This window comes from Stegastes partitus, unplaced genomic scaffold (genome assembly GCF_000690725.1).
Source record: "Stegastes partitus isolate 25-593 unplaced genomic scaffold, Stegastes_partitus-1.0.2 Scaffold954, whole genome shotgun sequence".
Lineage (NCBI taxonomy): Eukaryota > Metazoa > Chordata > Actinopteri > Pomacentridae > Stegastes > Stegastes partitus.
The window spans coordinates 392,108-404,519 of NW_007578685.1; the positions used below are offsets into that span (position 1 = coordinate 392,108).

The 12,412-nt window shown below is 49.3% G+C and overlaps 3 protein-coding genes across 3 annotated transcripts in view; 1 reads left to right on the forward strand and 2 right to left on the reverse strand.

The window, feature by feature from the left end:
* Window positions 1-4,844, forward strand: part of lrrfip1b (leucine rich repeat (in FLII) interacting protein 1b) — a 15,715-nt gene extending 10,871 nt beyond the window's left edge. The window contains exons 11-18 of the mRNA XM_008294334.1: window positions 63-181; window positions 318-410; window positions 487-625; window positions 1,343-1,392; window positions 1,474-1,585; window positions 2,023-2,102; window positions 2,859-2,963; window positions 3,079-4,844. Of these exons, the coding sequence (XP_008292556.1) occupies window positions 63-181; window positions 318-410; window positions 487-625; window positions 1,343-1,392; window positions 1,474-1,585; window positions 2,023-2,102; window positions 2,859-2,963; window positions 3,079-3,189 (809 nt within the window). The 3' untranslated portion in view covers window positions 3,190-4,844. The remainder of the gene's footprint in view (window positions 1-62; window positions 182-317; window positions 411-486; window positions 626-1,342; window positions 1,393-1,473; window positions 1,586-2,022; window positions 2,103-2,858; window positions 2,964-3,078) is intronic.
* LOC103366565 (atypical chemokine receptor 3-like) lies at window positions 3,663-8,698 on the reverse strand. The gene is made up of 2 exons (XM_008294333.1): window positions 7,789-8,698; window positions 3,663-3,703 (listed from the first exon to the last, which is right to left on the reverse strand). Exons 1-2 carry the CDS (start codon window positions 8,696-8,698, stop codon window positions 3,663-3,665), a joined length of 951 nt encoding a protein of 316 aa, XP_008292555.1.
* Window positions 8,699-9,444: 746 nt separating this feature from the next.
* Window positions 9,445-12,412, reverse strand: part of LOC103366583 (sorting nexin-9-like) — a 12,211-nt gene continuing 9,243 nt past the window's right edge. Inside the window, exons 7-8 of the mRNA XM_008294352.1 lie at window positions 10,097-10,176; window positions 9,445-9,625 (exon numbers count right to left, since the gene is read on the reverse strand). Of these exons, the coding sequence (XP_008292574.1) occupies window positions 9,445-9,625; window positions 10,097-10,176 (261 nt within the window). The remainder of the gene's footprint in view (window positions 9,626-10,096; window positions 10,177-12,412) is intronic.

Here is a 12,412-nt window from a genome sequence, read left to right on the forward strand (position 1 = left end):
CTGTCCTCTACTGGCCTCTCCTGGTCTCTGCTGGCCTCTGATGGTCTCTGCTGGACTCTGCTGGTCTCTACTGGTCTCTGCTGGTCAGGAGGTTTCAGATCTGCGTCTGAAGAGCAGCAGCTACTGTCGGGAGGTGTCGGACCTCCAGGAGGCTCTGCAGTGGAAGGAGAAGAAGATCTCGGTACTTCCAGCTGATTGGACACCAGAATGTGAAAACACCTTCAACTAACATTTCACTTTCTCTTTCTTTCACTAACTCCTTGCTTCTGCCCTTGTTTCCTCGTTCCCTTGTTTCCTTCCCTCATCCCCTCGGTCAGGCCTTAGAGCGGCAGACAGAAATCTCCGACATCGTTCGGATCGAGCGCGACCGGCTCAGGAGCGACGTGGTCGGCCTGAGGGAGTTACTGAAGGTATTCAGACGGCCGGCCAGCGGGAGCTAGGCTTGATCTGTTCTGTCCCGTGATTTATCGACTTTCTCCCGAACAGAAACACGGAGTCATCGTCTCTCCGGACATCTCCACCAATGGGGACGCAGGACGGGGCGGGTCAGACGATGACATCAGCACAGACGCTGCCGCCCGATTGGCTCAGGAGGCGCCTCAGGGAGGCAGAGAGAGCATGCTCGGTAGGACCGCACCTGGTCACTGCCGTCGGATTATTATAACGGCCAAAACCCGTTTCAGTCAAACAGGACGCATGAAGTATACAAGTATTACAGTTATACAAGAACAGAAGCTAAAGTTACACATCTGGAGATAAAACGTCCAAATGATGACGATAAACAAATCTCATGAGTACACGGTGAATATATTTTGACGTACGTGAACTAAATCCTGACACTTGGTCACAAAATTAATAAAAATGGACTTTTATGCTAAACGTTGAGATCAAGCTTTGTTACAAACAACAAAGTTATGAGTCAGAGAAAGCAAGAAAAAAACAGATTTGGGGATTTTAAGTCCTAATTTTGACCCAATCAGAGTCATTCAGTACCTGCTGGTACTGAGTCCAACAGCTTTACCTTCATGTTCTGCATTAAAGCTCTATTCAGTGACTTTTCACCTTATAGACTGGTGGAGTTCCTCAGGGCTCTATTGTTGATCCTTTATATTTTGATGTTGCATCAATAAAGTTTGTGGCCACCTGGGGGCAGCAGAACAAACTATGAGCTTGTTAACTGGTCCTTTGTGTTTTCTGTTTGGCTTTAAATGCAACAGTGCGTGATTTTAATCAGTAGCAGACATGCAAACAGTCAAACCAAAGTAACATCCCGAGCTTCTTGTACCTCGATGTTAGAGATGTTGTGTTGCAGACGAAGTCATTTCTGTCTGTTGTGTTCCAGAGCTGCGGCTGAAGAAGCTGTTTGAAGAACGAGAGAGTTTACAGGATCAGGTGGGACGACCAGCCCGATCGAGTCGATGAAAACGTTTGTCCTTCGGTCTCTGAGTGAATTAGTTCTGTTTGTGTGAACAGGTGAGGCTGCTGAAGTCTCAGCTGGATCAGAAGAACGGAGCCGACGGAGTCCAGAACCCAGAGGAGGCGGGCCTGGAGAACGGGATGGACGCTCACCTGCTGGACCTGCAGCGTGAGTCGGCCTCCTTTACTTCATCGGCTTTGTTGATTTCTGTGTTTGCCTTTCGATCCATTCAGTACAGTTTTATTTTGTTCCCTCACAGGTAGCTCAGTGTTGCTCACCTGGATGCTTTCTGCTCACTGTGGGCTCGTTTTTTTTTTACCACTTAATGATTTCTGAATAAAGCCTACAGAATAAAGGGATTCTGGTGAAAGCTTAAAACGTTACAGATGAATCCAGACACCTTCAGAAACGGTTTTCTTTTTTCTGTTTTTACGGTTTGTGGCTGGTAACTAGCGTCATTTTGTGATTTTATATTTTTCTTAAATGAGCTGTCTTAATTATTTCAGTTTTCTCAGCGTCAGTAAATACGTTGAGTTCATGTTTGTTGCTTATGTTTTTATGAGGACACCTGCAGAACAAATAATGATTCTAGTTTCTCTGTTCAGGAGACGCCAACCGACAAATCAGTGACCTCAAGTTCAAACTGGTGAAGTCTGAACAGGAAGTGACCGCTCTGGAGCAAAACGTAAGTCTTTATACTTTCCATCATACCTTAGTTTAATGTTGGGAAAAGTTAAACAGAATCAACTTTAAATTACTCTCACAGAGAAAACGGCGTCGTCAGCGTAGACATTCCTGATGAGTTTCGTGGGTAATTAAATGATTAATTTCCTGGATAAGATGAAGATAAGTTCTGATGATGGGAGGCTTGTTCTCATATTTACTTCTGTCAGGAATCACAGCAGCTTCATAATTAGATTTAAGAACAAACTAAATCTAAATCTTCAATCACAAATATTCTCCCATTAGCGACAGAGAGGAAACGGTGTTGTCGGCGTATATAGACATTTTTAAACATTTGCATTAAGATGTAGTTTTTGAACCCTGTTCAGCAGCATTCTCATATATCACCGCAGTTGTATAGATGTTAACACAATGACCTCATGCGATTACACAGGTTTTATTGACCTGTGTGGTTCTGTTTAGCAGTGGTTGCTCAGATTTAAGATGAAAAAAGTCGGGTTTTCTCTGTTGATCTCTTGTATTTTTGATCTGAATGTCTTTGATCCTCCAGTAAAGTTTCCAGTTTTGCATTTTCTGGTTGCAGATCATATTTGGACTCCAAAGATGCTTAAATGCGCGTTTAAACTTGTTTAAATCTATCTTGTTTGTGCTAATCGGTTTGTTCCTGTTTGTATAAACGACAGCAGTGTGGGTTTAGACTGACATCAGGTTAATTAAAACGCTGATCGACATCTGACGTGGACTTTTACCTGCTCAGGTGATCCGGCTGGAGGGTCAGGTGAGTCGCTACAAGTCGGCCTCAGAGAGCGCCGAGAAGGTCGAGGATGAGCTGAAGGTGGAGAAGAGGAAGCTGCAGAGGGAGGTGAGAGCGCCACCGCCTGGCAGCGTTTGTTCTCATTAACAGATCAAATCTAAAACTCATTGTGAAAGTCGTTTGGATCATTAAAATGTCTTCACGTGCTGGTCTGGTTCTGCAGCTCCGCTCGGCTCTGGATCGGATCGACGAGCTCGAGCTCAGCAACAGTCACCTGAACAAGCGTCTGGAGAAGATGAAGGCCAACAGGAACGCTCTGCTGGCTCAGCAGTGAAGCTCCACCTCCAAGGGAGCGCTCGCTTTTCACCTGCAGGAGCGGCGGGCGGGCGGAGATGCGTCAGGATCATCTGCATGAACCTTCAACCAGCCGGTCAGCAGCGGGGTCGGCTTGAAACGTCCAACTGAAGACGTCCAATCAGCTCGTCTCATGTTAGGAAACATAGACGAGCTGGTCTGTGTTTAAAAAAATGTATTTTATGATAATTCAAAGCTTAGAGAGACTTACGCTTAACGAACCTTACATGTAGCTCGACTCTCGACTGCTGTTTGCTCCACATCACAGCTTCATGGTTCATTATCCAGGAAACTATTTTTTTAATGATGAGATTCTTTATCCAGTTTAAAGTGACGCATTCATCATCTGGTTTTATCTCAAATGAAGATTCTCCCGCAAACAATCAGCCGGCAGCTTCTGAAGCTGAACCGGGTTCACGCAGCAGGCTCAGTTCTGATCACTGACAAAGAGCATTAGAACTGGACCGACTGGTTTACGTGATCCAGAAACGTCCCTGTTCATGTCGTGATCAAAGATCCGACATGTTGTGATGTGGAGGAAACGGGCCGTCTCTGGTTTAGGTAACTAGTTAAACCAGTTAGCCGGGTGGTTAGCTGCAGCGGGCTGGTTTGAGCCCCGGTACACCTGGATCTGTTCAGGTGACCAGAACCGTTCAACGGGCAAAAACAAACTGAATGTCGCGATCCATCAACGCTCAAGTAAACAGCGATAAGCTCCGCCCGCCTGGTGCTTCAGGTGAGCTGAAACAAACACTACATCTGCCTCATCAGCGTCCATCTACGAGAATCTAGCAATACCTCCTGGACAACACGGGGGCGCTGCTCCCCCAAAGACTGGATCAGACCGGGTCAAAGTGGACCAAATGGAGCAGAACGGACCAAGCTGAACCAGACCAGACCTGACTGGTCCTAATGAAAGTGGACCAGAGTGGACCAAACCAGATCAAACTGGATTAGACCCAAAACACATGGAGCCAACCACATCCATAATTCAGTTTAATTCAGTTTAAACAGGATCAAACAGGATCAAACTGGACCCGACTGGTCTGGGTCCACCTGACAGCAGCTTTGTATTTTCTGTACCTGTCTGTGGTTTTAGTTTCGTGTCCTCGGTAGAAACCCGTCGAGCACACCAGCTCGCCTTCGTCCTGTCTTTAGTCTGACTTCAGTTTTCCTGGTTCCGGCTCAGGAACAGTGGCTGTTCATCAAACAAGCAGAACCAGGTGGGACCGAGCCCCGCCCACTCTGCTGTCATGTACCTGTTCATGTGACAGGAGGGGGCGTGGCCTTGTGGGCGGAGCCTGAACCAGGATCATGTCTTTGTGTTGTTTTTCGGACTCTTCATGGCACTCGGGATGTAACAGCACCAGCTTGTAAATGTCTGTAATCAATCAGTTACTGCTGATCAATACGAGTTTTACCTGACGAGGTTCTGCACCAGACTGGTAACGGTCCTGAATGTCCGAGACGCTGCAGCGGGTCGGTACCAAGCCTCCGCACTGTGCAACGTTCCACTTTAACCGCTTTTACTTTATGGATCAGGATGTGGGTGTTAATCAATCAGTGATCGGTGAGGAGTTATTGATCAGTGTGACGGGTCTTTGAAGCACTACATTAAACTCATGCAACACGTCACCGTGGCGTCCGCAGTCTTCACTCAACGCATCATTACAGGAACCGTTCTGACCCGGTTCTCCAACCACTGGTGTGGAAACATGAGGTTGTGTGTTTGTTCTGCGTCACTTTGTCTGTGTTCGTCCTTTGTGGTCTCTTTCCATCTTTTTGTGCTTCTTTTCTGTCCTTTAGTGTCTCTTTGTTCTGAACCGTTTCTTCTTGTTAATGTTCTTTTTTTGAATATTTCAGCGTTGCTCCGACGTCGTAGTTTTTTCTTCTGAACAAACTGATTTCGAGTCGATCCCACAGAGCGTTCTGGCGTTTCTCTTTAAAAGCTGCTCTCTGAGCCAATCAGGCGGTGGGACTGCTGTCACCGTGGCGACGGTGTGGGGATGTGAGGAATGTGTGGATCCAGTGGAGGTAAACAGAGGAGGTCAGAGGTCAGACCACTCACAGCTTCACGTTCCAGGTTAGAAACACAAACACATCTGAAGTGGGAGCAGACGGCAGGTCATCATACCTACTTTTATTCTGCCAGTTGTTGCTCAGAGTGTTTAGAATGATCAGACTGCAGGTCGGACTCAGCACACAGAACTCCATTCAGAATCTGCTCCGTTTAAGCTGAACTCGCTGTGTTTCTACGTTTCCAGGTGTTTTGCAGAGTTCGATGTGAATCAAAGTTTTCAGAAACTACCAAACCATGTGAACGAATCCTGTGACCTCTGAGAGCTCACACTTGTTGGTACTCGTGTCCTTGTGAGGACCAGCAGCCACTTCACACATTCCACAGCCTGAACCGAAGTCTGGTCCGAACCGCCCCACAAGTCCCTGTTTCTGGAGCTAAGCCACAACGAGACACACAGCGAGTGCACAGAAGGACGACAGGACCTCAGAGACTCGTCTGGAAATCCAAGATCCTGGTTTCAACCTCAAGCCAAGACTCTGAGCCAACTGAGGTCTAAAATCCACAGTTTCTTCAATGAACCTCTGTATGAAGGATTCTGCCTGAAAGTTCAATGACCAGCAGAGACGCGCACAGCCGGGCCTCTAAAAACAGAACTTTCTCCGATGGACTTCTGTATGAAGGTCTGACTACACACCGCTTCAGAGGTCCCAGGGTCCTTGAGGAGGTTCCAGGGTCCTTGAGGAGGTTCCAGGGTCCTTGAATGAGTTCACCGGGCGTACAGCTTCAGAGCGGTTGCCGTGGTTACCTCCTTCTTCCTCTCTTTTCACTCGTGGCGCTTCCAGGCCCGGCGCTGCTCTGGTCGTCATGGAGATGCAGTCCAGAATGAGGCCCGGCGTATTTTTAGCTGTAATCCTGATCGTTAAACACCTCAGTCCCTCTCGCCACTGAGCGCGCTCAGTCCGACCCTTTGTTGTTATTGATCAGCGCTGATCCTCGTTTTAATCCTCTGATGATTGAAGCAGGAATCTGTTCGGCATCGGCTCAGTTCTGCTCCGAGCTTCACCAAACCTCACAAGTTCTGATGAATTACTGGAGTTATTTATCTGAGAGAACAAAGAAAACATTTAAGACTTTTATTTTTAAAACGGTTTAAGACGACAAAATAAAAGTTTGTCTGATCGCATCGGAGTGTGGGAAAGTTTTCAGAAGGCTCCACTGGGTCCTAGAGCTCCCGGGTCCAGGTCCTTCTGGGGCTTCAGTGGGGCCTTGGAGATGTTCCAGGAGATCACTGAAAATCAGTTGATGATGGTGACAACATAAAACTAAAACTCGACTTTTTTCAGAGTTTGGTGTCAGATTCCTGCTCAGAGTGACGCCTCCTGTCTGCCGGCGCTCTCTGGTCGAACACCTGCAGCCTGACGGACACGACAGGTGTGAACCCCCCCAAACAGGTGTGACCTCCCCCAACAGATGTGACCCCGACAGGTGTGAACCCCCCCTAAACAGGTGTGAACTCCCCCCCAAACAGGTGTAGTGACCCCGACAGGTGAACAGCATCAGAGGAGTACTGCTGCCACTGTGAGTCAACAGACCAGCAGCTGTTCAGGTTCTTAGTTTTATTTCACCAACGTTCAGACTTCCATTTGCAGAAAAACCTTTTAGTTCCTGAAAGCAGCAGCATGAGGAGACCAAAGACCAGAACCAGTTTGGTTCCAGTCTGTCGGCTTCCAGCAGCTTCATCAGTCCTTCAGTCTTTCGTTCCCACCTGCAGGTTCGTTGGCGTTTACAGTCACAGGATCACATGAACAAACTAAAAACTCACCTGTCGTCAGTTTCTGGGATTCAAAACAGAATTTCTAAGAATTAGCAGAAATTTTCAAGAAAATACAAATTTTTCAACTTGGACACAAAAAATATGAAAGAATGAACAAACAAACATCAAGTCGACACACGAGTCCAGGTGAGTCCAGGTGAGTCCAGGTGAGTCCAGGTGAGTCCAGGTGAGTCCAGGTGAACACAACTTGTGGGTTTTGCAACTCCCCAGTTCGCCTGTCAGGAGTGATTTTACCCTCAGCTCTGACTGTCAGGACTGAACTGACCAGAACTTTGTGGATGCTGTTTGACTCCTGCAGTGTTTCAGGTATGCTGAGGCTCCGCCCACTAACTCACCTGGATCGATCAGCTGTTGTGTCCACAGGATCGTCAGGTTAACGCTTTATATTGTCGTTCCCGCCGGCTGCCTGCAACTCATTTGCATAAAGCAGCCCAGATTCCGGCTTTATGCAAATGAGGCGCTGGAGGTGGTCCGAGGTTTTGCGAGCAGCTGATTTCAAAATGTTTCGCTGAACTGTTTCGCGCTAGAGCCGCCGTGTTGGTCCGTGGCCGCTACAGGGCGGGTTCTGGTTCTGGTGAGCTCCGGTCATGTGACCTGCTCGCGGCCCTCCCGTGGCGCTGATGTTCATGTCGGGACGCTGCTGTCCACCGTCTGCGCAGAGCTGTCCGAGGCGCCGCTGAGGCCGCTCTTGGCCGAGTACCTGAAGACGGCGGCGGCGCGGCGGCGGCCCAGCGAACCGTACAGGACGGGGTTGACGCAGCAGTGCAGCAGCGAGCAGCACTGCGTCAGGCGCAGCGCCGCGTCCAGGAAGTTCTCCAACCGGCAGCTGAAGCTCAGCGCTCCGAGCAGCGCCAGCGAGTCCAGCAGCAGGACGGCGTGGAACGGAAGCCAGCAGGCCGCGAAGGCCACGACGTAGCCGAGGGCGACGCGCCGCTGGCGGTCCGAGCCGGGAGGCGCCGCCGCCACCTGCAGGTAGCAGACGGCCATGACGGGGAAGGGCAGCGCGAAGCCGAGCACGAAGAAGCTCAGCTGCACGCCGGCCGTCCAGCGCCGCGGGCTGTCGGACGGGTACACGGGTCGGCACACGGCGCCGTCGTGCTGCGTGGACTTCACCAGCTGCAGGAAGAAGGTGTCGGGCGCGGAGGCCGCCAGCGCCGCCGACCAAACCAGGAGGCAGACCAGCCGTCGCTGCAGCTTCCTGCCGCGGCCGGCGGCGGCGCGCAGCGACAGGAGGCGGTCGGCGGCGATGCAGGCGAGGAAGAAGATGCTGGCGAACAGGCTGACGCCGAACAGCAGGTGAGCCAGTTTGCAGACGGCGAACCCGAAGGGCCAGCGGCCGCCGCGCAGCAGCGACGTCACCCACAGCGGCAGCGTCGCCACGACGACCAGGTCGGCCGCCGCCAGGTTCACCACGTACAGCCGCGTCTCGCAGCGGCGCCGCTCCGCCCACAGCACGAGGGCGTTGGCGGCCACGCCCAGCAGGAAGATGGCGGCGTAGAGGACGGACAGCGCGGGCAGCAGCGCCGGACTCCCGGAGCAGCGCAGCGCCTCCACGCGCGACACGTTGAGCTCCGTCAGGTTTAGCTCCGCCCACAGCTCCAGCAGCTCGCTCAGGTCGGCGGCGTTCAGGCTCATGGCGGCTGGAAAACAGGAAGCGGAACCCAGGACACGGTCAGAACACAGGAAGTAGTTTAAAGAAGGAGAAATGTAAAAAAAAAACTAGAACTTTAAACATGAAAAAATGAAAACGTTTGATTTGACTTTTATTATTATTTGTCTTGAACTTTATTTCATGTTTTGCTTTAAAACCTTTAAAGTCTCGTTTTGAGGTGAACAGCTTCATGCTTTAGTTTAACAGAACTTCTGGATCGGAGCAGGTGGAGGAGAACCAGAGAAGAAGAACGTGAGGAGCAGCTGCAGCAGAAGGAGGAGGTTCAGACAAAGAGTTTTACTGCTGAACATAAAAGCTCTGCAGGACGCTTTACACTGAAAGGTCACGACCTCCACAATAAAGGTTTACAGCAGCTGGAGACAAAGAGACGCTGGAGTCACAGAGATAAAGACCCATCAGAACCAGAACCAGTCTGTGTGTCATGGATCAGAACCAGTCAGGATTCTTTCACTCCCTGCAGCTGATGAGGACCTGATGAGGATCTGATGAGGACCTGATGAGGACCTGATGAGGATCTGATGAGGATTTGATGAGGACCTGATGAGGATCTGATGAGGATTTGATGAGGATCTGATGAGGACCTGATGAGGATCTGATGAGGTCAGACCAGAGCCGTGAGACGGACACACACCAGAATCTCAGGACTCTTTCATGTTGAACACCACTACGACTCTTTAGCTCACGATAAGTCAGGAACACATTCCGCCCTTTAGTCCGGCTCACGTTTCACCGAGCAGCGCGCGACGGTCGCCTTCACACCGGCACGGGTCCAGCGCAGACCGCCCCGCTGCAGAACCGGGTCTGAGAGCTGCTTCAGATCAAGTTGTGTTTGGTGTCTGCTCAGCGGCGACGTGTCACCGTCCACCTGCACAGGTGTGTGCGCGTGTCTGCTGCACGCAAATCCAAAATTCACAACTTTGACAGGGAGTCTGGTTCAGCCGCAAGAAAACCCACAAAGATGCATCTGTTTGTTTACGGATAAACAGCCTAAAAACAAACATGGAGGCTTTGAAAAAACAAACAAAAATCTGTCTTCAGCTCATGTTTCACTGCTGCTGTTTGTGGATGAGCTGCGGTTCAACAGGCGGAGCTCAGAGCCCCGAACCGGTCCGTTAAACGGATGAGTAACTGATCAATTATCGGCCGATAACACGATCTGACGTCACTAATCAATAATCACATTTAACAGTTATTGGACAAGCGTCGGTGCCGACGCAGGCACGAGAAACCTTCTAAAAACAGACTTTTTTTCAATGGAGTCTGGGTTCGACTGAAGCACTAATAACGAACTCCGTTTAAAAAAAAAAAAATAAAAAAAACACCAGCAAGCTTCACTTCATTTATCGTACATCTGCACTTACAGAGCTCGGTTCAGGTCCGGGTCCACAAGCGGGTCCAGGTCCACAGGGTCCGGCAGGCTGAGGCGGACTGACCGGGACCCCTGAGCCGCAGACCAGGAGGAGGAGGAGGAGGAGGAGGAAGAACCGCCCCCAAGAGAAACAGCAACGTGACGGAGAGCAGCGATGTTGACTGATGATGCAATAAACACAAACAGGAAACAACAAAGTCTGGAAAAGTAAGATGATGAAAACAAACCTAATAAATCATAAATTATAATCATCTTATTATCATCAATGATCAAATAAATGTAAAAATATTAACATGCAGAAAATGAGACAAAACAAAAGCAGAACTTTGAATAAATAAAGGTCACCTCAGGTCACCGGCTGCTCTCACAGGAAGTGGAGGCTTCCCAACAGGAAGTGGAGGCTTCCCAACAGGAAGTGGAGGCTTCCCAGCAGGAAGTGGAGGCTCACAGTCGTCAGGTCAAAGTTCACCAGAGAACATGAACAGAAGCCTGATGGATGCTGGAGAACATCCTCTGGTCAGATGGAGATCAATGTGTTGGGCTCACATGGAGTCCAGATGTTTGGAGTGAACCGGACTCTGGACTCAGAGCTCATTCAGAATCATCAGAATCTGTCCAGGATTAATGAGACTTTGTCCAAAATGACTTACAGCTTTTCCCAAATGAGCTAAAACGTCCCGTAACCATTAAAACGTGTCTGAAATAGATGAAAAATTTGTCCTAAATGTTTTCAGTCGTCCAACATGACTCGTAGTTTATCAATAATGACTCAGATCTCATCCAAAATGGACAAACGAGGGACAGAAGACACCAAAGAACAGGATGTCAGACATGAGTCTGGTCGCTCTGAAGCTAGCAGGATGAGTGAAGCCACAGACGACAGCCTGGAGATCAGATGCCGTTGGTAGTAATCTGATTACTGTGTACTGCATGTAGAGGCAGGGATATGTGGGTGTGTTTGGATGTGTGTGGGCGGAGCTGTGTGTGGGCGGAGCTGTGTGTCGGGGGCTGAATGATTGGTCCTCAGCCACCACCTGCCTACCTGTCAGTTCGTTTGCTTGTTGCAGAGAGAGGACGAGGTCGGGCGCCATGTTCTGTCGTAGCCTTCAGCTTCATCATTGCCACATGTATGTTGTTTTTTACTGAAAGGGTTAAAATAAAATAATAAAGAACTAATGACCTTCCAACAAATTAGATCCACCTTCAACCTGGAGAAATGTGATGTCTTCAGATACCTTCAGCTGAGACCATCTCAGCAACATCAGGTGGACGACAGAGAGAGGATTCAATGTGATTAAAACATTTATGGAAGCACATGAAGCTAAAGCCATCAGAGAAACGTTCTCCTCAGTGTGTAGCTCCTTGCAGCTGGAGAGAGGTCGCTCTGTAAAACCCAGTCGTTCTCTTCAAGACTGCTCTCTGGGTTTTATGCATTTAAGGAATTTACCAACAAACACAAGGAAACAAGATCAGTGCTTAACACAGATTCTTTTAGCCAGCTGCAAAAAGCAAGAACCAGGAAACGGCTCAGCGTAGCGCCTCCATGGACCTTCTCTCTGAGATGCACCAGTGCTGTTTGAGAGGTAAATCATACACCAGCCTAAAGCAGCTGCAGTGCTGGTCCTGTCCAGATGTCTTATTCTGGCGTCTGTAGAACTGATGTCGTGTTTCTGCAGCTGCATGCTGGTGGACATGATGAACAAACCAACGTGTCTGTGGTCGGCTCTCAGAAGTGATCAGAGTCATGAGTTAATGCTGAACCTTGCTGACCCTTACTTTTACTTTCCTGTTTGCTGTTTGTTCCACATAAAAATATCTAACAATAAAAATAAAGTATATAAAAAAGAAGGGGTTAAAATAAACACCCTCAGCTGGCTTTATGTTCCTTCCTCCTGCTTTCTCCTCTCAGTGACTCGTTTGGTCTTTGGTCACATGACTGTGTTTAACAGAGTCAGTGTGAACGCCAGGTTTCAGGTCGATGTGAATCTGGTGTGTTGTCTCTCTGCCTGCAGGTGGCAGCAGAGGACCAACGGCGTGCAGGTGAGCAGCGTCTCTCAGGTTACTTCCTGTTTGCTTCACAGAGAAGATGTTCTCCATGTTCTTCATTTACAATCCAAACAACACAACAGGAAGTGATGGCAGGAAACAAAGATGCACAGCAGCAGAGTCAAGCTGTGGATAATCCATCATCTACACCTTAGTCCTCACAGGGGGGCGGAGCCTATCCCAGCTGACTCAGGGTGAAGGCAGGTTCACCTGGACAGGTAACCAGTCTATCACAGGGCTACACTTAGAGACAGACAACCAA